Consider the following 23,930-nt stretch of genomic DNA (forward strand, 5'->3'; position numbering starts at 1 on the left):
TGCTATGATAATTTAGCCTAGGGTAATTGCAGATTCTAGCGATATTTGAATATAAAATCTATTCACTAATATTCCTTGAAGTCCATTTAGGACATAATCTTGCTTCCAGGTACTAGACAAACTTACTTCTTAGGGATACTGGAACATTATTAACATTATGGCTTTAAGAAGATGTAGGTTAAAGGCAGAACATTCAAGTCACAGGAACCAACTAGTACATTGGCCCTGGGACAGAAAGGGACTAGTATTTGCAAAGCACAGTGAGAACAGTGGTTAAAGCATCTTGAACATGAGAGAGAGTCATGTGAGATGAATTAGAATAAATAGGCAGAGATACATCCTATCTATGATCCTATCTATGGGCTTTGTAGGCCAAGGTTAATATTTTATTTTTATTTCAAAAACATTGACAAGTCATTGGAGGTTTTATTGAGGTTTAGTCACACTTTAGCATAAATTTAGTTTAATGTGACCCTTTTATCCTATAAATTATTTTAAATCAACTGAAATTAATCCTTAGATGAAACTGGTAGGGAAGAGGGTGGGATAGTTTTGGAACTGGAGGACTGCTCCAGATAACATACTTGGTTAGCAATTGGCTCTGAGTTGCAGGACGATAATGGACATTGTCTACAGGCATCATCCACAGGTTAAGAATTTTGCTACACTAAAAGCTGAATTGTGAGAAGAACAGTTGATTTTCTTCTTCTTCTTTTCTTTTTTTCTTCTTGTTCTTTTTTCCTATTTTATTTTCAAATACTTCTGCAGACTAAGAAGAATTAAAAGAGGGAAGTCCTGGGATCCATTGTGTGTGTATATATATATATGTATATATATGTGCTATGGCTTACCTTGAATTCCGAGCAATGCAGCTGTCAGCCATTCATCAGACAACGTCTACTGTGTGTCCCAGAAGTCAGCAGTACTTTGTGTAGCTTTTTAACATCAACATCAATCACCTCTTAAATCTTCAAATTTTAACATAAACCATTACTTTCCCCCCTTGCAGTTTTTTTATATAATGTTTATTAATATTTGCTATGTAGTTAGAGCTGGGTAGTTCTAGATTCTCACGATACTATAGTTATTTTGCAATTAAAGGCCTAGAGAAAAGTTTAATTTGCAGTTTAAAAAAAGTATTAAGAAAAGTCTATATGAAGCTAATGAATCACTAATGTTTTTATTAAAATGATGTTTATAGTTAGAGTTCTAAAGTCAGCCTTTTATTTGTTGTTTAACTTACTTTTTTCCTAACTGAATAACTGCAGTATTAAGCTCCACTCCACCACCACCTCCATCTCCCACAAGAATTTGTTTAGATTTTAATGACATTTCAGTGACATTTGCTGATGCCGTTTAGATACAAAAATAAATATGGATGAAAAAAGTTAATATTCTGAGTTGGTTTCCTATATAAAGATTCTACAGTTTGAAAAAATGAGATCACTGCTTAATAAGCCAGCAGTTTTATGTGACTTTCCCTCTTGGTTGCCTGATCAAAAAGAATGCCAAGTCCACTTCTGTTACACTACAAGTTGATCATCAATGACTGTTATTTCCAAGGTGTTCTGTTTAGTATGTATTCTGAAATTACTGGCAAAATAATAGTAAATACTAAGCTTGCTAACATATGCCTTGTTCAATTAAATTATAACCCTTTTTGTGAATATCTCAGAAAACATTCTGAAGTTCAATATTTTCTTCTCTGGGTCTGGTGCAAAGGAACATCAATTATGACAATAATATGCTAGAGTTGGTTCATCCCAGCTTGCAAGAGTCAATTGCTACATTATCAGTAATTTGGGAGCCAGCAGTTGAACACAACCATTATTACAAATTAAACTGTATAAAAATTTCAAATTAAATAAGTTATGTTAGAAATCAAGGTAATAAATACTGTGTTTTTACACAAATAATGCTCATACTAAATGGTCTTTTTAAATCATTCAACCCCCAGTTCATTGTTTTCCTAATGCATTATGTGTATAGATTATTTATGTCACGTTACATGCCAAAATATGATACTTAAAGTTCATCACTTTCTAATTATTTGACTGTATTTTACTTTTATCTATACTTTTGAGGCTATTTATATTTACTGTACATGGGTGGTGGAGATACTGCCTAGTGTGCTACTTTACCTCTTTTCCCAACTCCATGTTCAGTGCCATCAAGCTGACAGCTTGAAATAGAGGCCATGTGGAGGTATTTACATAATGTTGAAGCTGAAAAAGGGTTTAATTTAATGAATATAATTTATAATGATGATAAGGAATCCCTTAACATTAGATCACATATTGTATTTAATAACAGTAAATTCATTTGGGGAAAGAGCAGATTGGGATACAATTCAGTGCAGGATTTTGTTAAATCATGGTTGAATTGCAACCATAAGTTGGCTACATTTACAAGAGTTTGCCAAATTCAACAAAAGCATTCTATAAGAATCAGTTCGATATATAGAATTTGCAATAAAGGATACTGTGTAATTTACTATTCTTTGTAAATTGCGTGCTAAACATCCTTTTTACCAGTAATATTTATAATAAATACAGTATGTATACAATGAATGTAGGAATACTTTTCCCCTGGTGGATCAATCTTTATACATTTCCCAGATACCTCTGGTTCTGTAGGAAAGATGAAATTCAACAGGTAACTTAAAAGCAGCTTTTTCAGCAAAATAATGGAGAACAAGTTTGTCTCTATGTAAACATAATCTGTTGAAATCAGTGTATCTTCATGCTGATACCAATTTTGTTTACCAGTATTGAAAGGGTTTTGTTTCCATTTTTAATTTGAAATTACTCCAGCTTGATAGAGAGCTAGAATTTCAACAAATTAAACTCCAGATTTTTTGCGTAGCCTAAAAGTATCATGACTATCACAGAGTTTGGGAATATTATTTTTTTTATAACTATGACTTATAAAAAAAATACTGTTTAAATCATATTATTAAATCAGGGCTAATTTATGTTAGTTTAGTATTTTCACCTTTAATTTCACAAAGGTATATGACTCTTCAATCAAGGGTAATATTTGTATCTTCATGAACAACATATTACCGTTTCACCTTCTAACTTAATGGGAAAGCTGAACACATCAGACTAAGAAAATTGCCTCAGGCCAAAACCACCCCAGAGAAGAAAGCTGCCAGATCACACAGTGGTTTATGACCACTTGTTATATATCTCACCACCAGTTGTCATCAAGACAATTTCCACTCATGGCATCTCATGTGTGTCAGAGTAGAACTGTGAATGGCTGAATTTTTAGAAGTACATTGTAAGACTGTTGGTAGTGGAAACAGTTAACATGCTCGGCTGCAAACCAAAAGGTTGAAGGGTCAAGCCCACCCAGAGGCACTTTGGAAGAAAGGCTTAGTGATCTGAAAAAATCAGCCATTGAAAACCCTATGGAGCACAGTTCTACTCTGATACACATGGGGTCCCCATGAGTCAGAATCAATAGCAACTGGATGTATTTAAAATAGAAATACTGTACCAACACCCCTCAAATGATCTCTGTCCATAACACTAAGTAGGAACTACTGGATGTTGGTATCCTCTCGTGTGGATTTATCGATCCATTATCCAGTGTAATTTATATCCAGAAATAGATCTCAGCCAGACTTGGCCTTTGTCTCATCCAAAAACATGTCAGATCCCTTTTCCCAAAATGGTTTTAATGGTGAAATCAAGTCACCCATGAGATCTAATCAAGGGCTGAAAACTATTTAGTTTTTGAAATTGACATTTGTTTAATTAAATTCTCCAAATGCCAGCAAAGACTCCAGATCTGAAGCGTGTGTGTTATGAGAGGACTGGAAAGGGTAATTCAGGTCCATTCTATAACTGCCACTTTTTGTTTTTATTCAAGGTGTCATAAAACTGAGTTCTGCAGTTGAAGGTACGTTTTTATAACCACAAAATCGATAATGTTTTGCTTCAGGGTTGCAGTGTGACTTTGTAGTAGAAAGCTTATGTGGCAGTGGTGTTTGATGGCCATGTTCTAATTGCCAGCTATTGCCTTTCCATCTTGTGTTCTCCTTGTTCTAGTCATTTTTGCCACAAGTCCCTCATATCTCCACAAGAGGCATTGACACCAACCCAAGAGGGCACCATTTATGAGAGTGAACCTGTCTATTTCCTGATGTGATTGTCACAGATTCTGTGCTCTTCAGCAAGCCCTGTGCTCTCTGACAGCTTTATGTGCAACTGGGCATAGTCTTGTCAACAGCTTTTGCTCTTGGTTTTTTCAGCAGAGCTTTCTCTAGAAGGCCTGTACCCCAACCCTGCCAACATGCTTGCCCAGGAAGGAGATGGACATGAAGAGTCCATTAAGGCTTCCTGGTGAGAAATTCAATGATTAAGTCATTTGCCAAAGCACAATATGGGTTCTTTCCTGGATGGTGTGATGTACCACCCAGGAGGTATTGTGAGGACCACCTTATCTTAGATTTGTCCATATTGATAAGTGTCTGTTCCCTTTAGTTGTGCATTCAAGAAGCTGAGAAGAAAAGGAAAAGAGCTTCAAAGAAAAGCGAGGATCTGTAGGAGAAAGTAAACACAGCAGAATGTTTTCCTGAGTACCCAGAGAATATTAAAAAATACCTCATTATCTGAAATGATTAATTGATTATAAAATTTATCTCCTTACCTGCTTAGGAGCATACAGTCCAAAAGTAGAGAATGTGTAATTTTCTCTTTTTGTGAGTTTCTGTGTTTGTTTTGGGGTGTGTGTTCTTGTTTATTGGGAGTTTGTCAGTCATGCCTCCGAGGTTCCTTCATCTCCATTTAATCAGGGGAGGCTGCTTGGAAGAGGTGGTGGGCTTTAAGGTGAGTTTTCAAATTTAAAGAGAGATGTGGCTTGATGAATGGGCAATGCATGGGGGTGGGAAGCAGAAAAGACAAGGGGTTCAGAATGGAAAGACCATTTGATTCAGGAAAAGGGATGCAAATGGCGTGGAGTTTGAAGGCTGGGAGATAGGAGCTCAGGATTGTAGTCAGGAGGCAGGGTAAACCAAGTGGGGTACCATCCCTTTTGTGGATATAGTTCTATCACCTAGTACCAGAGTTGAAAACGCATGATTTCTACACAATGGTGGCACAAAGTATGCTGCTGCTCTATACTAAGCAAAGTCAAAGGAAGGGGTGCAGGTAGTGGAGTGTCAGGGTCCCGAGAAAGAAGGGAATAAGCATCACATTGCATGCTCAAGCCTTCTGCTAGACCAAGCAGGAATTCAGGTCCCTCTGTCCATTAAAATGGAGGTTTATTGAAAAACTCTTCAAGCCCTTCTCTGCCTAACAAAATATAGGAGACACAGAAACATGCCAAGCAGGACCCTGAGAATGACCTTGCCTGCAAACTCTCCCAGGGCAACTTCAGCACTGAGTCTCAGTTAATTATCTGCAGAATTACAGATAACACTGGGTCCATTCTGGGCTGTTTTGCTGTTTTATCAAGGAATGGCTTTGAAGTCACAGCTTTACATTGTCTGCTTGGCTTAAGTACAGTTTCCACTTGCAAGGAACAGAGGTAAAAACAAAATAAAATAAATAGCCAGAAAACTAAGAGGGCATTAGATCATTTGAAAACTATCGTTCTGCGAGTGGTTACTACTGGATAGCACGGCTGTCTGAAGCCCCCAAAAAAGATTTCTGTTCTCCAGAGAGAGATTAGAGTTTGAGAGGAAATGAGGGCAGGAAGCAGAAAGCCAACCTGCCTGCCTGCCTGGGGCTTCTGCCACAGCCTCCGGCTTCCCTCCCTCATCTCTCAGCCAGCTCTGAGACCCTAGGGGTCAGTGGAGGGGAGGGTTTCCTAGAGTTCAGGCTCATTTCGATGGCTGCTTACGCATTTTTTTGCCAGTTATTTGAGCGCCGCGGAAAATGGATGGCTAGACGCATGCTCTGTGTTAACTGTGGAGGAATCTGGGCGCTTAGGGGTGGCTCCAGGTGCAAGGGTTGGAGCCAGGTGCCGTGTGTGGTCAATGCATGACTTCTCAGTGCATCCTGGAATGTGGGACTCTTTGGAGCATGCTCCGTGGAATGTGTGTCAGACACTATCCCTTAATTAGAATCGAGCCTCATATGGAAATCCTTGCGAATGCAGCTAATTACCATACTTGCTGTTTTCCATCTGTGGAATGAATTCAAGTGAGTTTCATATAGCTTATCATATCAAAGAATATGCAAATCAGAGAAGGGAATCCCATTTCGTTTTATTTAAAAATGGCCCTATTCTTGGATTGTCCTAGAACTTTGAAAATAGTATTAATATGATAGGTGGGTTATCTTTTTATGTTCTTTTCTTTCCATGTTTTAAGAACAAACAATTGGCAAAACCCTACGAGAAAATCCCCAAGGCTTCCTTCCATGTGCTACTTCCTACGAGGACTTTGCCATGCAGTTTGTACCTTCTCTTTTTCTAAAGCGAGGGTTCACCATCAGCATTGCGGAGCCTCCTGTAAGCTTTAACATCAGCAGAAAGGAAATGCCATTTTATATTTTATGAATGGTGAGATTAAAAGTAAAATATCTTGGAAACACTCAGAAACACAGACGAATGCTTTAACTTGCAAAGAAGAAAAATAATTGAACAGGAAAAGATTAAATCTGAAAGACATAATTGCAATGTTTTATCCATAACACTAATGAGTTGTGGCCTCTCATTTTAGGTTGGCAATCCCAAACTTTGAGAAAGAGATTGGGGTCAAGTAGAGATAGTCGAGGCAGTGGAGAGAAGACCTTACATGTCAAGAATTCCATAGGAGACCCTTCCAAAAATACTCCTTTTAAAAGATATATTTCCCTCTTTAAATTGGAGCAGGGAGAAGGAAGGGTGGGGCACACAGTTCCACAGGTAAGATCAGCACACCTGCCCCAATCAAGCAGAAATGCAAACATAGGGCATGTGAGAGCTGAGTCATGACACATGAGAGTTCCTCTGCCATCCAGAGGCAGGTAGCTCTTTCCAGAGGATGGAGGGCCCTGCCCCAGCCTGCAGCTCTCTGTGCACATGCACATAGGGCAGATGAGTGCAGATGTGTGGGAGGCAGCAGACAGCAGGCCTGCAAGGAAGAGAGAACGGGCTCCCTTGCCAGGCTGAAAGCAGGCCTTTGGAACTGATCATCAGGGTGTGTTCTGTGGTAAGATTTTCCAGAAAGGCAGTGCAAGTTTTTTTATACCTTGTAGGTACCAAAACCAATCCCATTGCCATCCAGGGGATTCTGACTCATAGAGACTACATAGAACAAAGTAGAACTGCCCCCATAGAGTTTAGAAGGCTATCATCTTTACAGAAGAAGACTGCCACATCTTTCTTCTGATTGAATTGATTAGCAGCCAAGCACTTTAACCATTGTACCACTACGGCACCTAACCTTGTAGGTGAGAACTCAGAATACCAATACCACATCAGATTTTTTTGAATGCCTGTCCTTAGGAAATGAAGAGTTTGCTTTTTTGAGAAAATTTCATGTCTTTCCAAATGGGGACAGATGGGACAATATGAAGGGATCAAGAGCCGGGATGATTACCCAAGCTTGCTCCACTTTTGGTCACCCCTCAGATGTGGGTGCTGAGTGGGTGGCTGTTAGGCAGCAGAGGGGAAATTTGTGAGAGTTAACAATAAATTTCACTGTCTCCATGAAAAGCTTCAACCTCATAAGCAAAACTCCCCTGAGCATATGGAGTTTTTCTTTTTCTTTTCTTGTCTTGTCACTTTATTTTATCTAGATACAGTAACAGTATCTTACTTCTTTACCATGGCTTGTTAACCACAGTCCCCATCAGAGCAGTAGACTTAGGACTGTGTCCAAACCCAAGGTAATGTGTTCTACAACCCCATGTTGTTGTTAGGTGCCGTCGAGTTGGCTCCAACTCATAGCGGCCATATGTACAACAGAACAAAACACTGCCTGGTCCTGTGCCAGCCTTAACAATCTTTGCCATACCTGAGCCCGTTGTTGCAGCCACTGTGTCAATCCATCTTGTTGAGGGCCTTCCCCTTTTTTGCTGACCCGCCACTTTATCAACCCTGATATCCTTCTCCAGGGAATTGTCCCTTCTGACAACATGACCAAAGTAGGTAAGACGAAGTCTAGCCATTCTTGCTTTGAAGGAGCATTCTGGCTGGACTTCTTTCAGGACAGATTTGTTAGTTCTTCTGGCAGTCCATACAGTCTGTGTTAATGTCTGTCATACAAATTCATAAAAATAAGAGCTGCTTTCCACTACGATGCTTTTATTGACCTCACACGTATGTTGAGGGCTCAGACATTCATGTGCTTTGCTTAAGAAAGTCTCTTTTCAAAAACAGGACGTGTAATGTATCCAAAAATACCCAAAGTACACTTACTGTTTTTAAAGTATTCCAAATTTATTGATGTCATTCCCTTTCTAGAAGAATTTTGTTCTTACTGTATTTTTCTATTTTTTTGAGTGAAACTATACATTCAGTGTGTCAGATAAGACTATGATAAACCCATTAACAAAGACACCATGGATGGATTGACTTCTAGTGGTAAATTTAGGGTGGATTTTTGACATTTTTACTACCAGAAATCATAAAGTCTTTATAGACCATTAAGCCAGATAGCTGGCCAAGATAAGGAAGGGCTGTCTCCCGGGATGGAATTTCCCTCTCCCCCTCTTCCACCAGAGTGAACGTGTGTTAGCAATCTGAAAACAGAATATTGTCAGAATTGAAAACAAGATCCAAGAAACTTGATTCTGCAGAGAAACTCATAACTCCTGCACACGAGGCTAACCTGGAAGCAGGAGCATCCTATGGGACAAAGAGATCTTCTTTTCTCAAATATATTTTGTAGAACCCTGTCATTACGTTTTTGGCAAAAATTTCCTGTGAAATAGCAGTGTCCCTAGAAGGAATGAAGGCACTCTGGTGGTATAGTGGTTAAGGGATTTGGCTGCTAACCAAAAAGTCAGTGGTTTAAACTCACCAGCCGCTCTGAGGGAGAAAGATGAGGCAGTTTGCTTCCATAAAGATTTATAGCCTTGAAAACCCAATGGGGTTGCTGAGTGGGAACTAACTCAATAGCAGTAAGTGTTTGGTTTTGTTTTATTTCTGGGAGGAATGAGCATTAAATTGAGAAATTATCAGATTACTTCCTAAGATTATGAGCCTCCTGAAATGGTAAAGATGCAGCCAGGTGACCCAGAAAATGCAAAAAAAAAAAATCAAAATTTGGCTACTTGGAGTCTTTCTTGGGATGAGCTTTTCTCAGGTGTGAAGGAAAACAAAAACAAAAAAAAAAAAAAAACACTTGCTGCCATCAAGTCAATTCCGACTCATGATGACCATTTACAAGAGAGTAGAACTGCCCCATAGGGTTATCTTTCTCCCATGGTGGGTTTGAACTGTCAACCTTTTGGTTAGCATCCAAATGCTTTAACCACTACACCACCAGAACTGCTCATGTATAGTTATCCTCAAATAGCAACTGGTGATTCCCACATTAATCTTCTTTGTTCTTTCTTTTTGTCCTTTTTTCCTTCCCTATCCCTCTCTCTCTATTCCAACTGCACCTCTGTTTCTGCACAGTGTGGTAGAATGAATATGGGCTTTAGACAATGGAAAGCCAGTCACTAACTGGGTAGGTTTGTCAAATAACCACTATTTGCCTCAGTGTCCACATCAATAAAACACAGTTATCTATATCTCAGGGTCATTGTAAAGACTAAGTAAGATGATATCAAACCAAACCAACTCACTGCCATCGAGTCAGATCCAACTCACAGTGACCCCTCCTTGGGTTTCCGAGGCAGTATCACTACGGAAGTAGATTGCCCAGCCTTCCTTCTGAGGAATGGCTGGTGGGTTTGAACCACCAGCCTTCTGGTTAACAGTCAAATGCCTTATACACTATGCCACCAGAGCTCCTAAAGATGATCTAGGGAAATAATTTAACACAGGATATAGAATACAGTAGGTACTCAGTAAGCTTTCGTTCTTTCAACTTGGAAGGATATCATGCTACCTTTCCTCTTTCCCTGCTAACTTCCAAACCTCCCTGCAAGCCTTCCTCTTCCCAGTGTCCAGAGATCTAGCAGATATGATCAGTTCTACCCGGATTGGTTGTTGCAAGAGTCTCTGGGTAGTACAAACAGTTAACCTGCTCAGCTGCTAACCAGACGGTTTAAGTTTGGAGTCTACCCAGAGGTGCCTCAGGAAAAAGGCATGGCCATCAACTTTCAAAATATCAGCCATTGAAAAAACTGTGCTATGGAGCACAGTTCTACTCTAACATACATGGTGTCTACCTGAGTCAGAATCGACTCCACTCCATGGCAGTTAGTTTGGTTATGCTGTCCCAAGCTGCTGAAAGTCAGTTTCATTTTGGAAAAGACATAAACTCTTGCTTCTCCACTTTGAAAGAGGAGCTCTATATACTTAGGGACAGAGTTCCCTGATCCCTTCCCCAGAAGACGTGCCATCCCCCTGGAGAGGAAGCTGCAGACCAAGGAAACCCACCCAAAACCCAGCCCACTGCTATTGAATCATATCTGACTCAGGGCGACCCGTCTGTCGGTTGCCAAGGCAACCTTCCTTCCAAGGAGTGGTTTGAACCACCAGCCTTCTGGTTAGCAGTCAAATGCCTTAGACACTATACTACCAGAGCTCTTGCAGACCAAGGAAAGAGGGCTGTAATTGCCAGGAGCCAGTCACAGCCTGGGGGCTTCAATCCAGTGGGATCATCCCCCTAACATGCTCATCCACTACTTCAGGGTAATGAAGAGGAGATTCTCAGACTGGTAAAACAGACTATTATTTAAAGACTGATGTCATCCATATTAACATTTTATTATTAAATAGTTTGTAAGTTCACAGTGTTCTTGAACATGGCATTGGCCAGCACTGATAAAAATATGGAAGGTTTAGAGTAAAAAAAACTGAAGTGACTACAACCTCAGCTATCCAGACAGCAGCCTTTTCCAAATCTTTGACCTTATGGAGCCAAAAATTAAGAAATTGAGTACTGAATAAACAGATTTGAGTTCCTCGCAGCAAATTAGCGCAACCAGAAGACAACTTACATTCAAAACATTAAAACCTACCCTTCACTACCCTAGCTAGGGTGTGAAATATAAAGTTATAAATCAAAGGCAAGCTGCGAAGGAAAATCTGCCAGTGTTAAGTCACTGATTTATTTTCTTCTTTTTGTTTTTTTTAAGAGTGTAAGTGTCAGTGTCTATTATTTTTTATTTTAACAGTCTCCAGTACAATCTAGACATGTTTATTATGTAAACAAAGTTCTTATTTTACTTTAAAAGAATAACCAATTCTATTAAGTTGCATAATAAGGCAAGATTGAAGGACAGTGGTCAAATTAGCACTCTTTGAAGTTAATTCAATAATAATATCAAAGCCTCTGTTAGTATTTCAAACTCAAAATTAGAAAATGACCTTTATATTTTCCACCTAAAATTATAGTCTGACCTTTCTGTTAATTTTGGAGCACACCACAATTTAGACAACTGCTGAAATCACTTAATGCTGTGGTTTGAAGTATGACCCCAGAAATCACGCCCTCTTAATCATCTATCACGCCCATTAAACTTAACTGTAAAATCAACTTTGTGTTGATCCTGTGGGCATTTGGTATTCAACTAAGATGCATATGTCTCTAAATATTGACACAGCTGTATATACAAGTTTCATTGAAGCCATTGATGCTTTGAGTTGAAAGAACATACGTTATCATTTTTTGTTTGGTCTAAGTTCTGGTGGCATAGTGCCTAAGGCATTTGACTGTTAAGCAGAAGGCTGGTGGTTCAAACCCACCAACCACTCCTTGGAAGAAAGGTTGGGCAATCTACTTCCATAGTGATACTGCCTCAGAAACCCAAGGAGGGGTCGCTATGAGTTGGCGCTGACTCGATGGCAAGGGCTTTGTTTGTGTTTTACTGTGGAAAAAGACAAAGCATTTTTACAGTACTATATCAAGGAAGTGCAAAACCAGATCCATGTCCAAAATGTTTATATGTGTGAAATGTTTTGGGGATATAGATTTTCAGGCATTTCCTTATTTTAACCAACATGCATGCATAGGAGCTCTGGTGGCCTAATGCCTAAGGCATTTGACTGCTAACCAGAAGGCTGGCTGTTCAGACCCACCAGCCACTCCTTGGAAGGAAGACTGGGCAATCTACTTCTGTAGAGATACCGCCACAGAAACCCAAGGAGGGGTCACTAAGAGTCAAGACAGACTTGACTGCAGTGTGTTTGTTTGTTTTTCTATATGCATAGGCAGAACAGAGAGTCACTGGGCATCTCTCTATAGATCACAGTGCTTCTGGGCCATCCCTGTGAAGACATATAGAAGAGGCAACAAGATTAATTTTCTTTTAAGACCCCTGTATCCCATTGTTCATCTTATATAACTCACTGCCGTCAAGTCAGATCAGACTCGTAGGGACCCCTCCTTGGGTTTCCGAGGTGGTATCACTACGGAAGTAGATTGCCCAACCTTCCTCTTAAACATGTTGGTGTCAGTTGCCATCACATCCATTCCAGCTCATGGTGACCCCATGTACAACAGAACGAAACAGTGCCTGGTTCTGCGCTATACGCACAATGGCCAGAGTGCTTGAGTCCTTTGTTGCCTCTAGGAGGGCTCACCTTCTAGCACTCTATCAGATCGTATTTTATTGTGACCCATAGGGTTTCCACTGACTAAATTTAAGAATCTGATCACTAGGACTTTTCTTCTTATCTTTGTCTGGAAGCTCCTCCAAGATGGGTCCATCATGGGTGACCCTGCTAATATTTGAAATACCATAAGATAGCTTCCAGCATCACGGCAACATGTAAGCCACCACAGTATGACAAACTAATAGACAGGTGGTGGTCCTCAAATACAAACTTCTAAAATTGTGTCAGGAACACATTATATTGGGAGAAAATATAGAACAAATACAGAAAAAATAGAACAAATATAGAAAAAATATAGAACAATCCTAGCTTCAAATTTCCAAGCCACAACTTCCTGGCTGTGTTGTAACCTGACAAATTGCTCTGTGAACCACACATTCCTCATCTATAAAATGGGGTAAGCTACTTAGCACTTGGGAAAATTAAAAGGCTTGAATGAAATGACATCCAGTAGCAGTTCCTAGGAAAAAGTTTTGGAATGTAGGCACTCAATAAATTTTCCATGTTTATATTCTTTTGTGAATGTGTTCATTTTTATTATGTTGGCTCAAAAAATGAATTCTAAAATATTCCACATGCTGCTACTTTTGCTTGATGTTATTTCCTAATAGAATTTTAAGGCTAATGATCATTACTTCAGTGGTTATGAATTTCATTTTTGCTAAAATGAATATAATCTATTACACACAGTCTAATGAAAATCTAAGTAGGATTTGTACAGTCAAATACATGTTACTTAAGAAAAAGTATCAGATTGACTCTAAATATCTTCACTCAACAGATTTCCCCTCTTTATCTGGTCATTGTTTTGATTTATGTTTGGAATATTTTTATTTATTTCCTTTTCCTTTTTCCTTTTTTTTTTTTTTTCAATATTGCTTTGGAGTAGCAATATTCTAACAAGTGTTCATCTGCTTCTTTTTGTTGTTATGTGCCGTCGAGTCAGACCCAACTCATAGCAACCCATACTTGGGTTTCTGAAGTGATATCACTACAGAGGTAGATTGCCCAACCTTCCTTCCCAGGAGTGGCTGGTGGGTTTGAACTGCCAGCCTTCTGGTTAGCAGTCAGGTACTTTAGGCACTATGTTACCAGAGCTCCTATTCATCTGCTTAGAAATAAAATATTTTAAAAAATCACCATTTTGATTTTTTAAATGATTTAGAGAATGCCAGCCTTTTAAAATATCTGAGTACATGTAGAATATTATATTTGAGCTCTGGTGGCGTAGTGCCTAAGGCATTTGACTACTAACCCCCACCAGCCACTCCTCAGAAGGAAGAATGGACAGTGTACTTCCATAGAGATTTGTTGTTGTTGTTGTTATGTGCCGTCGAGTGGGAGGAGTCACTGTGAGTCAGATCCGACTCAATGGCAGTGAGTTTGGTTGTTAGGTTTTTTTTTTTTTTTTTACTTATGAGGCATAATTTTGCTGGATGCAGCAGTGTTGTGGGATTTTTTTTTTCTTTGAACACTTTAAATATTTTTTTTTTTTTTTTTTGGTAAGGCACACCGTGGTAAAGGGTTCAGATTGTTCTAGGCCTGTGGCAGCAGATGTTATTATTGTCATTGTTTGCCATGGAGATAGCCACTGATTTGTGACAGCCCCATGCATAACAGAATATAACATTACTGGGCCCTGTGCCATCCCTATGATAGCTAGGTGTCAGGCCATATGATTCATAAGGTTTTCATTGGCTGATTTTCAGAGGTAGATCACCAGGACTTTCCTCCTCATCCTACTTAGTCAGGAAGCTCCACTGAAACCTGTTCAGCATCATAGCAACATGCAGGCCTTCACTGACAGAAGGGTGGTAGCTGCTCTTAAGGTGAATTGGCCGGAAATTGAATCCAAGTCTCCTGCATGAATTGTACAGCACAGTGACAGCAGGCTATTAAAACAAAACTCAGATTAAAAAGAGGAGCCTCATCTGCTGTGTAAACTTTCACCTAAAATACAACAAAATATTTTTTAAAAAATCATATTAAGCCAGTAACAGAAATTGATTGAAGGTTATTGAATATACAATTTGCTAATCAAGGTAATATTTCAATGAGGGAGTCAAAAGTGTTTCAGAGATGAAAGAAATTTCAAAACTTCTTATACCTCATCTTACTACATTGCCATGGAAAAGAACTGGAACAGAGTTTATATAACAATTTACCCTAAAACACAGCTTCCGGTCTGACCCTGGGGTTCTTCTTCCTCAAAATTGACAGCACGTAGATAATTCTTCAGAGTTAATGCCCAAGGAAAAATGGCCTTCACTAAACTGCTTACTACTCTATTGTTTAACTTCAAGGTTACTTTATGAAACCAGTTTTCTCAGGTTCAAGGTTCAACAGAACATCTAAGAACAGTGTGCTAGGTGGGTTACCCCAACTTCCTCAAACCACATTCACTGCCATCAAGTCAATTTTGACTCAGAGCGATCCTCATTGGGTTTCCAATGCTGTAAATCTTAAAGGAAGCAGACTGCCTCATCTTTCTTCCATGGATCTGCTGGTGGGTTCAAACCACTGACCTTTTGGTTAGCAGCCAAATACCTTAACAATTACACCACCAGAGCTCCTAACCTCCTAGACCCCAGAAATCTAGATTCCAAGAGTATTTAAATTGTTTCTCAATGCATGAAGGAACTTTATTCACAAATATATTATTTATTTATATGTATATAAAATACATATATCACTATTATCAATTTATTTATTTAGGAAAATACTAATAAATGAAATCATTAGATGCCTACTACATGCCCTGAGCTAAGCCATGGAGACTGTGTTAGACTGGGTTCTCTATAGAAAAAAAAAACAGTAAAGATTATATACATATGTATATATAGAGAAATTTATCTTAGGAAAATGGCTCACACACTTATAGAAGCTGGCAAGTCCAAAGTTCCTGGATCAAACATCAAGCTGGAGGTTTTTCCAACTCTTGCAACCACAGGAGCTGTGGAGCTCAAGGCTGGCAGGCAGTACACCAGCTGTTGACTCCAACGAATGATGAATCCAAGATCTCCAGGCCGAATGGTGGACTGTTCACTCACTGACAGTTGTAGGCAGCACAACAGAATCCTGATCCACAGAAGAATGTCTCTTTTCCCAGGATGTCCTTGGATATACTGGAAGCAGGCCACACCCCTAGGGAAACTCCCTTTCAACAGATTGCCTGCTCAAACATAATCATCTGATCCCATCATGGGAATAACCACATCACAACAGCTTAAACCACATAGAATTGTGGTCCAGCCAAGTTGACACACAGCTCCAACTATCACAGAGACAAACATAAAAGTGAGTTGAGGAACTCCACCTGGGTGCATCAGGAAAGATGTCCCATAGAAGATATCTAGAACTTGAAAGATGTATAGGTGGCACCCAGAAATAGATCCATCGACCTGTGGTCAACTGATTTTTGACAAAGGGCTGAAATCCATTAAATACAGAAGAGATGGTTCCTTTAACAATTGATGCTGGCAAAACTGGATATCCATTTGCAGAAAAATGAAACAAGATCTGTACCTCACACCATACACAAAAACGAACTCCAGATAGATCAAAAACTTAAATGTGAAACCTAAAACTATCGAGTTCCTCAAGGAAAAAATAGGGGCAAATTTAGGAGCCCTAATTTATGGCATAAATAGATTATCAAGCATAAACCCAAAAAGCACAAACAGAAGAAGATAAACTAGATGAATGGGATGGTCTAAAAATTAAATTTTTATGTGCTTCAAAAGACTTCTCCAAAAGAGTCAAAAGAGAACCTACAGATTGGGAAAAAAAATATTCGGCAATGACATATCTGACAAGGGGCTTATCTCTAAAATTTATAGAAAACTCCAAAACCTCAACAACAAAAAGACAAACAATCCTTTTTTAAAAATGGGCAAAAGACATGAATAGACACTTCACCAAAGAGGATATTCTGGTGGCCAACAAACACATGAGGAAATGTTCATGATCATTAGCCATTAGACAGATGCAAATCAAAACAACAATCAGATACCATTTCACCCTAGCACTAATGGCAAAGTTCAATAGACAGAAAATAACAAATGCTGACAAGGATGTGGAGAGATTAGACTCACACACTGCTGGTGGGACTATAAAATGATACAACCACTGTGGAAAGAAGTATGGTGATTCCTTAAAAAGTCAGAATTAGAAATACCATTTGATCCAGCAATCCCATTACTAGGTACACATCCTAAAGAAGTGAGAGCTAGGACAAGAACAGATATATGCATACCTATGTTCATCACAGCACTGTTTAAAATAGCAAAAAGATGAAAACAACCTAGGTGCCCATCAACAGAAGAATGGATAGCCAAACTATGGTATGTACACACAATGAAATACTATGTAACACTAAAGAATAATGTAGAATCTGCAAAACACCACATAATGTGAATGAACTTAGAGGACATTATTCTGAGTGAAGTAAGTCAATCACAGATGGACAAATATAGTATTAATTCATTATAATAAAAAGTCAAGGAAAGGTTTATTTATGGAAGGAAAGCTTCTTTTCTTTGTTGGTTACCAGGGGTGGAAGGAGAGGGGAGGGGACACTACAAATAAAATACAAAGTAATAATAATTAAATAATTTCTCCTTGTTTAAAGATATACAGAGGCTTTGAGAAATTAAATAATTTTTTAAATAATAATTTTTTAAAAAAAGATGTATAAATGGTGAAAAGAAAGGGGAGAAAAGTAACGTGCACACAAAGAGAGATGAGGAAATATGTAGATGCTCCAGGAGTTATATATGGCTGAACCTCTGAGCCCACAGAAGAAAATGGCCTGGGGTGGAGTCAGGAATGCAGAATGGAAATAGATTTCCAAGACAATAAAGGGGTCTCTGGGTGGTGCAAACAGTTAAGCACTTGATTATTTACTGAAGGGTTGGTGGTTCAAACCTGCCTGGCAATCTGTTTCCAAAAGATCACAGCCATAAAAACTGTGGAAACAGTTCTACTCTGAAGCACATGAGGTCAGCATGAGACAAAATCGACTTCATGGCAAATGGTTTGGTGTGGTTTGATAAGCAATAAGGAATCCTTGAGTGGTGCAAATGCTAATGCATTCGTCAGCTAACTGAAAAGTTGATGGTTGGCGTTTACCCCATGAAGCACGTCAGAAGAAAGGCCTGGGGATCTACTTCTGAAAAAACATAAATAAATCAGTCATTGAAAACCCTGCATAGCATAGCTCTACTCTGACACACGTGGAATCACTATCAATTGGAGTCGACTCAACAACAACAGCAACTGGTTATACCAAGAAAGAGTAGACAAAATATTTTATTTAGTTTTAGCATTTAGTTCATTTTTTGAATAAGAAAAAATATTCAAGCTGAAGAAAATAAAAAATCAAAACAAAAAATCCATTAAACAGAATTCTCAATAACAGGTCACTTACTACTATTGATTTCTTTTTATCTGCCTAAATATATAATTTTTGCACATTTCAGTATCATTGTTAATTTTCATCAAGTCAATTCTGACTTGTGGCAACCCTCTATTATGAATATACATTTTCCCATTTTTTACACAAAGGATAGTGCAACTTGCTTTTTTCGCTTAGCAATATATCTTGGTAACATTTCCATAGAGCTACTTCTGATTGTGTTTTATAGCTACATAGTATTCCACTTTATGACTATAAAAACTGAAACCCATTGGCATCCCCTTGATCTGACTCATAGGGATCCATAGAACAGAGTACAATTTCCAAGGCTATAAATATTTTTATGGTAGCATAAAGACAGATGCCACATCTGTCTTCCACAGAAAGGTTGGTGGGTTTGAACCACTGCCCTATCAGTTAGCAGCCAAGTGCTTAACCAGTGCTCCATCAGGGCATACCATTATTTATTCAACCAGTTTCTTTTTTGCCACATATTTAGAATGTGTCTAATCTTTTGCTATTTCAAGCAATGCTTCAATAAATAATCTTATATGCATATCATTTTGTCCAAGCATGCATTCAGAGTAAAATTTCTAGAAGTGAAGTTGCTGGGTCAAAGACTGTTTTAGAAAAAAGAAAGAACTGCACCCCAAAAATAACACTCATTATTTCCACTATATTTTATTGGCTAGAATTAGTCATGGGGTCTCACCAGACTACAAGAAAGCTTGGAAGAAGACCATGTATATGGTTGGCAGACAATGGTCCTATAAGTGTATTTGTATGTTCTGTAAGAATTCCCAGGTGTATAGTAGAGTGACAAGGGACAAGGTTGTAGTCACTTCTTGATCACAGCCAGCTACCCAGAGGGAGCGAGTAGTTGAACAAGTGGACTAGGGACCATAGTCACAGGGGGCCTCAAGCTCAATTGGCATAACATACTACACAAAACATTGTTCCACCTCCTACTTTGGTGAGAAACAACTGGGATCTTAAAAGCTTGCAAGCAGCCATCTAGATGCAACAATGGATCTCCCCTCGTCCAGAGCAAAGAAGAATGAAGAAAACTAAAGATTCATGGAAGCAATTAGTCCTAGCAACTGGTACACCATGGGATCCGCAGCCTATACAACTAAGAGACCAGAAGAGCTAGATGGTGCCCAGCTACCACTTCAACCACTCGGAGGGGGATCTATATAGGAGATCCTGGATAGAGAGGGAGAACGATGTGGAACAAAACTCAAAATCATTTGGGGAAAAAAAAGGGGGGGGACCAGGTTTGCTGGTCTGATAGAGCCTGGCAGAACCACTGAGACTATGGCCCCTAGCTGCCCTTCAGGTCTGGAATTGAACCCATGCCTGTAGCTTCCAGCCAAACAAAAGACAGGCATATAAGTTGAACATTTACCTGAAGTAGATATACTCCTTGGAGAGAACAATCACAGGAGAAGGAAGGGCTGCTTATGCACCGGGAGACAGCTCAGGGGGCAGGAGTGCATGGAGGGATGGACACAGGGAAAAGGTAACTATCGGAAGGAAGTGGGAGGGGAACTGTTGCATTGTGGTAAATTGAAGTCAATGTCATGAGACAAAGTGTATGTGAACTGCTGTATGGAAAGTGAATTTGCTCTGTAAATTTTCACCCAAATCACAATTTGAAAAAGAAAGCTTGGAAGAATAGTTTTCTGTGTTTCTGAAAGGAGAACCAATCCATAAACCAAACACACTGCCATTGAGTCAATTCCGACTCATTACAATGCCCACTGGGTTTCCAAGGCTGTAAATCTTTATGGAAATAGATTGCTTCATTTTCATACTACAGAGCAACTGGTGAGTTTGAACCACCAAGCTTCTCATTAGCAGCCAAATTCCTTACCCATTAGGCCACCAAAACTCCTTCTGAAAGGAGAAGAGAGCCCAATATTGGTGCACATTAATTATATCTATCACAAAGAGTGCATGTAATTTTAATTCACTAAATTCTGCCAAATTAGCTGTCTTTGGTTTTACCAGTGGACACCACTGGAAGTCCCACTGGCACTGTAAGAAGTACCTCTTTCTCACCGTTTCAGCAACAAACTCTGTTGTTAAATTTTTAGGGTCGCAATCTGCAATACTTTCCTTATTAATGAGATTGAACATATGTTTAAGAGCCATTGGTATTTTTCAATGGACCGTCAGTTCATGTTCTTTACCATTGTTTAGAGCACTGTTAGTCTTTTTCTTAGTGATTTGTCGAAATTTTTGTGTATACTAGCAGGAATAAACTTTTTTGTGATCATGAGTTACGATTACTTTTTTCTCAGTTTAACATTTGTCTTTTTACTTTACTTATGGTGTTTTCCCCCTATTAAAATTTTACTGTTAGTTGCTATCAAGTTGATTCCAACTCATGGAGACCCCATGTGGAGCAACAGGTTAAATTCTGGACTATAAACCAAAAAGTTGGTGGCTCAGAACTCACTGAGAGGCACCTTAGAAGAAGGCCGGATGATCTGCTACTGAAAGATCACAGCCTTGAAGGCCCTGTGGAGTGCAGGACTACCTTGCATGCATGGGGTCGCCATGAGACAGACAGACAGACAGACAGACACACAGATGATAGATACTTGCTTATAGAAAAAGTGGCATATTGTATATTATTTTATACTTTTTTTTTTTTAATTTCACAATATATCCTGGAAATCACGTCATTTGATAAGGATTTTCCTCATTCTTTGTCAATTTATCCATTTGGTGGATGTATTGCAGTTTATTCAACTAGTCTCTTATCGATGGGTAATTTAGGCTATTTCCAATGTTTTGCTACTGCAAATATTGCCACGGTGAATAACCTTGACACTGTGTTGTTTCATAGTTGGGGAAGGATATCTTCAGGATAAAGTTCTGGAAGTTCCGTTGCTGGGTCAAAGGGTAAATGCACATATAATTTGGCTAGATATTCCCATTCATAAGGGTTGTACCATTTTGCACTCCCATCAGCAATGTATGAAAATGCCTATTTCTTTGGGATACATTTTAAAATCTGGACAAAGAACTGTATTACTGTAAGATATAAAGGCTGGTAATAATACACGCAGGAGTTTCTGGGTGGTGCAACAACCAAAGGCTGGCAGTTGGAGTCCACCCAGAGACACCTAAGAAGTAATGGCCAGTGATCTATTTCTGAAAAATAAGCCACTGAAACCCCTAGGGTATACTCTCACACACACGAAACCATGGATAGCAATTGGTTTTGATGACTAATAAGAATGGCCATATCATATTAGCAAAAGAGGAGCCTGAGAATGATTCGGATATAAGGTTTGCTCTAAAGCAAAGGAGACAGTGGAGCTGCTCAGCTTAGAGCAGGAGTCAAGTATTTGGCTGTCAGCTAGGAAAAGAAAGCACAGGCTCCCAGTGCAGGCTCCATCTCTGTGGTCCCATGTCCTCAGTGGCATGAAATAATACCGGAGTAGCATAGCTGGAGTCTAATAACCATCTCCCTGTGCCAGGTTCTCCTCAGTTTGGGAGTTTTGTCAGTTTCTGTTACTTATTGCACCAAGGATTCCTTTCACACTTGAATGAAGGGTGACAGCTGTGCTGTTTTCTGCTATGGCAGGTCCTAGTTGCTTTAGAGTCTTTTTGAAAACTGTGGTCTCATTACTTCTTGTCACAAAGAATTATATTTTTCATCCTACAAGTGGGCTGTTGTGCCTTGCTTGGCTCAACAATCAAGGAATTCAGCATTCAGTGTGGAGATCCACTTGAGAGCATATAAGGAGGGCTGAGTTCTCAGGTAATAATAACCTCTTCTGATTTTGAAAACAGGGCAATATGGTTCCTAGTCCAGAACCAAAGAGTTGCCATGGAGTCACTTTCAGTCCTGGCGACCCTCTTTGTGTTGAGCAGCACTGGGCTCCATAGGGTTTTCAGTGGATGAGTTTTTCAGATGTAGATCACCAGACCTTTCTTTTAAGATGCCTCTGGATGGACTCAAATCTCCAACCTTTTGTTTAACGGTAAAGAGTGTTAACTGCACCACCTATGGACTCTTCACCCGGAGTAGGCCTTAAATGGGATGTTGTGCCAAGTTGCCCCTATTCCTCCTTTTGTTTATCTATTTATTTTTCAACAAATATATATTGATCAATTATGGTATCCAAAACACTATTATCCTAGGAGTTGTAAGAGATACAAAAAGAGTCATAAAGTAATCAAACCAATTTAAAAGACAGCTCTGAGGATAGCAGCAGTCCATGTCAAATGTTATATTTCTTACATTCATTAAACTGTACCTTCATCATCCTATGCATCAGAGTCACTCTAGTAGATACTGTGTCAAGCTAGCCCCTGCAAGAACCCCATCTGTGAGCAGGTGTGATGGTCCCTTGCCTGTACCATCTCCACAAAGTCGCACATTCATGTTTTGCTTGAGGGCTTATTTGGGCCTTTCTGGACACTGTCTAGAAGTGGCCAGGCCATGGCTCACAGCTTGGGAACATTTCTATTTGAAATCAATAGGAGTAGAAAGCTATTTTAGGAAACTGAAGGCACCATGGAACATGCATTTTTGAGTTCCTGTGGGCTTATCAGGGGTCCTGGTGGTACAGTAGTTAAGCACTCAGCTGCAAATGGAAAAGTCAGTGTTTTAAAATCTCCACCTGCTCTGGAGGATAAAGATGTAGCAGTTTGCTTCTGTTAAGATTTACAATCTTGGAAACCCTATAGAGAGTTCTACTCTGTCCTATACGGTCAGTATAAGTAGGAATTAACTCGAATGATCGCAGAGGGTTTTTGGGGTTTTGGTAGGCTTATCACTGATCATGATTAGATAAAGTCAATCAAATGAAGTGAGACTTAAGCAACCGTTGCAACCTACTTAATATCTTCTTTGATACCAAAAACTGGTATGACAATTTTAGGATCTTGGTGAACTTAATTCTATACTCAAACTCATTTAGAGCAGTTCTTCTGATGATTTAAGAATCAAATACTGACGTTATGTGAGCGGTCAAGGTCCTTAGTTATAGATGCTGCCAACTACACCAATTGCATAAACCAGTTTAAGGAAACTAAGAGCACCCACTTCTGATGCCAAATTGTGTGATAAATAGCAAATTCCACTCCACACACCAACTGCATCATTGGGAAATCTCAGATTCTCTGTTCAGCTCAGACCTCAACTTCACACAGCACCCCCAGCCACCCGGGGCTGAGTCAATGGGTAATGCCTGCAAGCCTGGAAATCCGCTTGACTCCCTCCACTTCAGATTGGCAGTCTCAAGTCCCCCTGGTCCCTTGTGTCATATAATTTGCTGGAATGGCTCATGGAGCTTGCAGGAGACACCACACCCGTAATAACAGTTTTATTGTGACAAAAGGATACAAATGAAGAGATGAATAGGGTGAAGTCTGAGAGGAGTCCTACTGCAGTTTCCTGTCACCAGACGGACATGTTCACCCTCCCAAGAGCAGAAGCTCTCCAACTTAGAAGTCTCACTGAGCCTTTGTCTTCCAAAGTCTTTATTGGCTTTACCACATGACTACAATAAGTTATAGCATGCCTCCTGAATCTGTATCGAGCCTCCAGGTAAGCCTTTGTCTTTCCAAAGCCTTTATCAGCCTTACCATGTAGCCATGATAACTTACATCACGCCTCATGAGGCATAGTCAATTTTGAGCCCCCAGGTAGTCCAGCTTTTAGGAACTCAGAACAAAAGGACAAATTGCTTTATACACCTCATAGTATAAAATATTGATGGTATATGAAATATTGCAAAGCATCTTCTCAGATCATAATGCTATCAAATTAGAAATCAATAATAGGAGGATCAGCACCAAAAGAGTAAACACATGG

General features: G+C 39.3%; 1 protein-coding gene across 1 annotated transcript in view; it reads left to right on the top strand.

The window, feature by feature from the left end:
• The window catches only part of DLGAP1 (DLG associated protein 1), a 526,653-nt gene that overhangs the window by 362,767 nt on the left and 139,956 nt on the right, over positions 1–23,930 (top strand). Inside the window, exon 5 of the mRNA XM_007935401.1 lies at positions 3,880–3,909. Coding sequence (XP_007933592.1) covers positions 3,880–3,909 — 30 coding nt within the window. The remainder of the gene's footprint in view (positions 1–3,879; positions 3,910–23,930) is intronic.

Source organism: Orycteropus afer, unplaced genomic scaffold, assembly GCF_000298275.1.
Source record: "Orycteropus afer afer isolate SDZICR_OR568_19922 unplaced genomic scaffold, OryAfe1.0 scaffold00028, whole genome shotgun sequence".
Taxonomy (NCBI): domain Eukaryota; kingdom Metazoa; phylum Chordata; class Mammalia; order Tubulidentata; family Orycteropodidae; genus Orycteropus; species Orycteropus afer.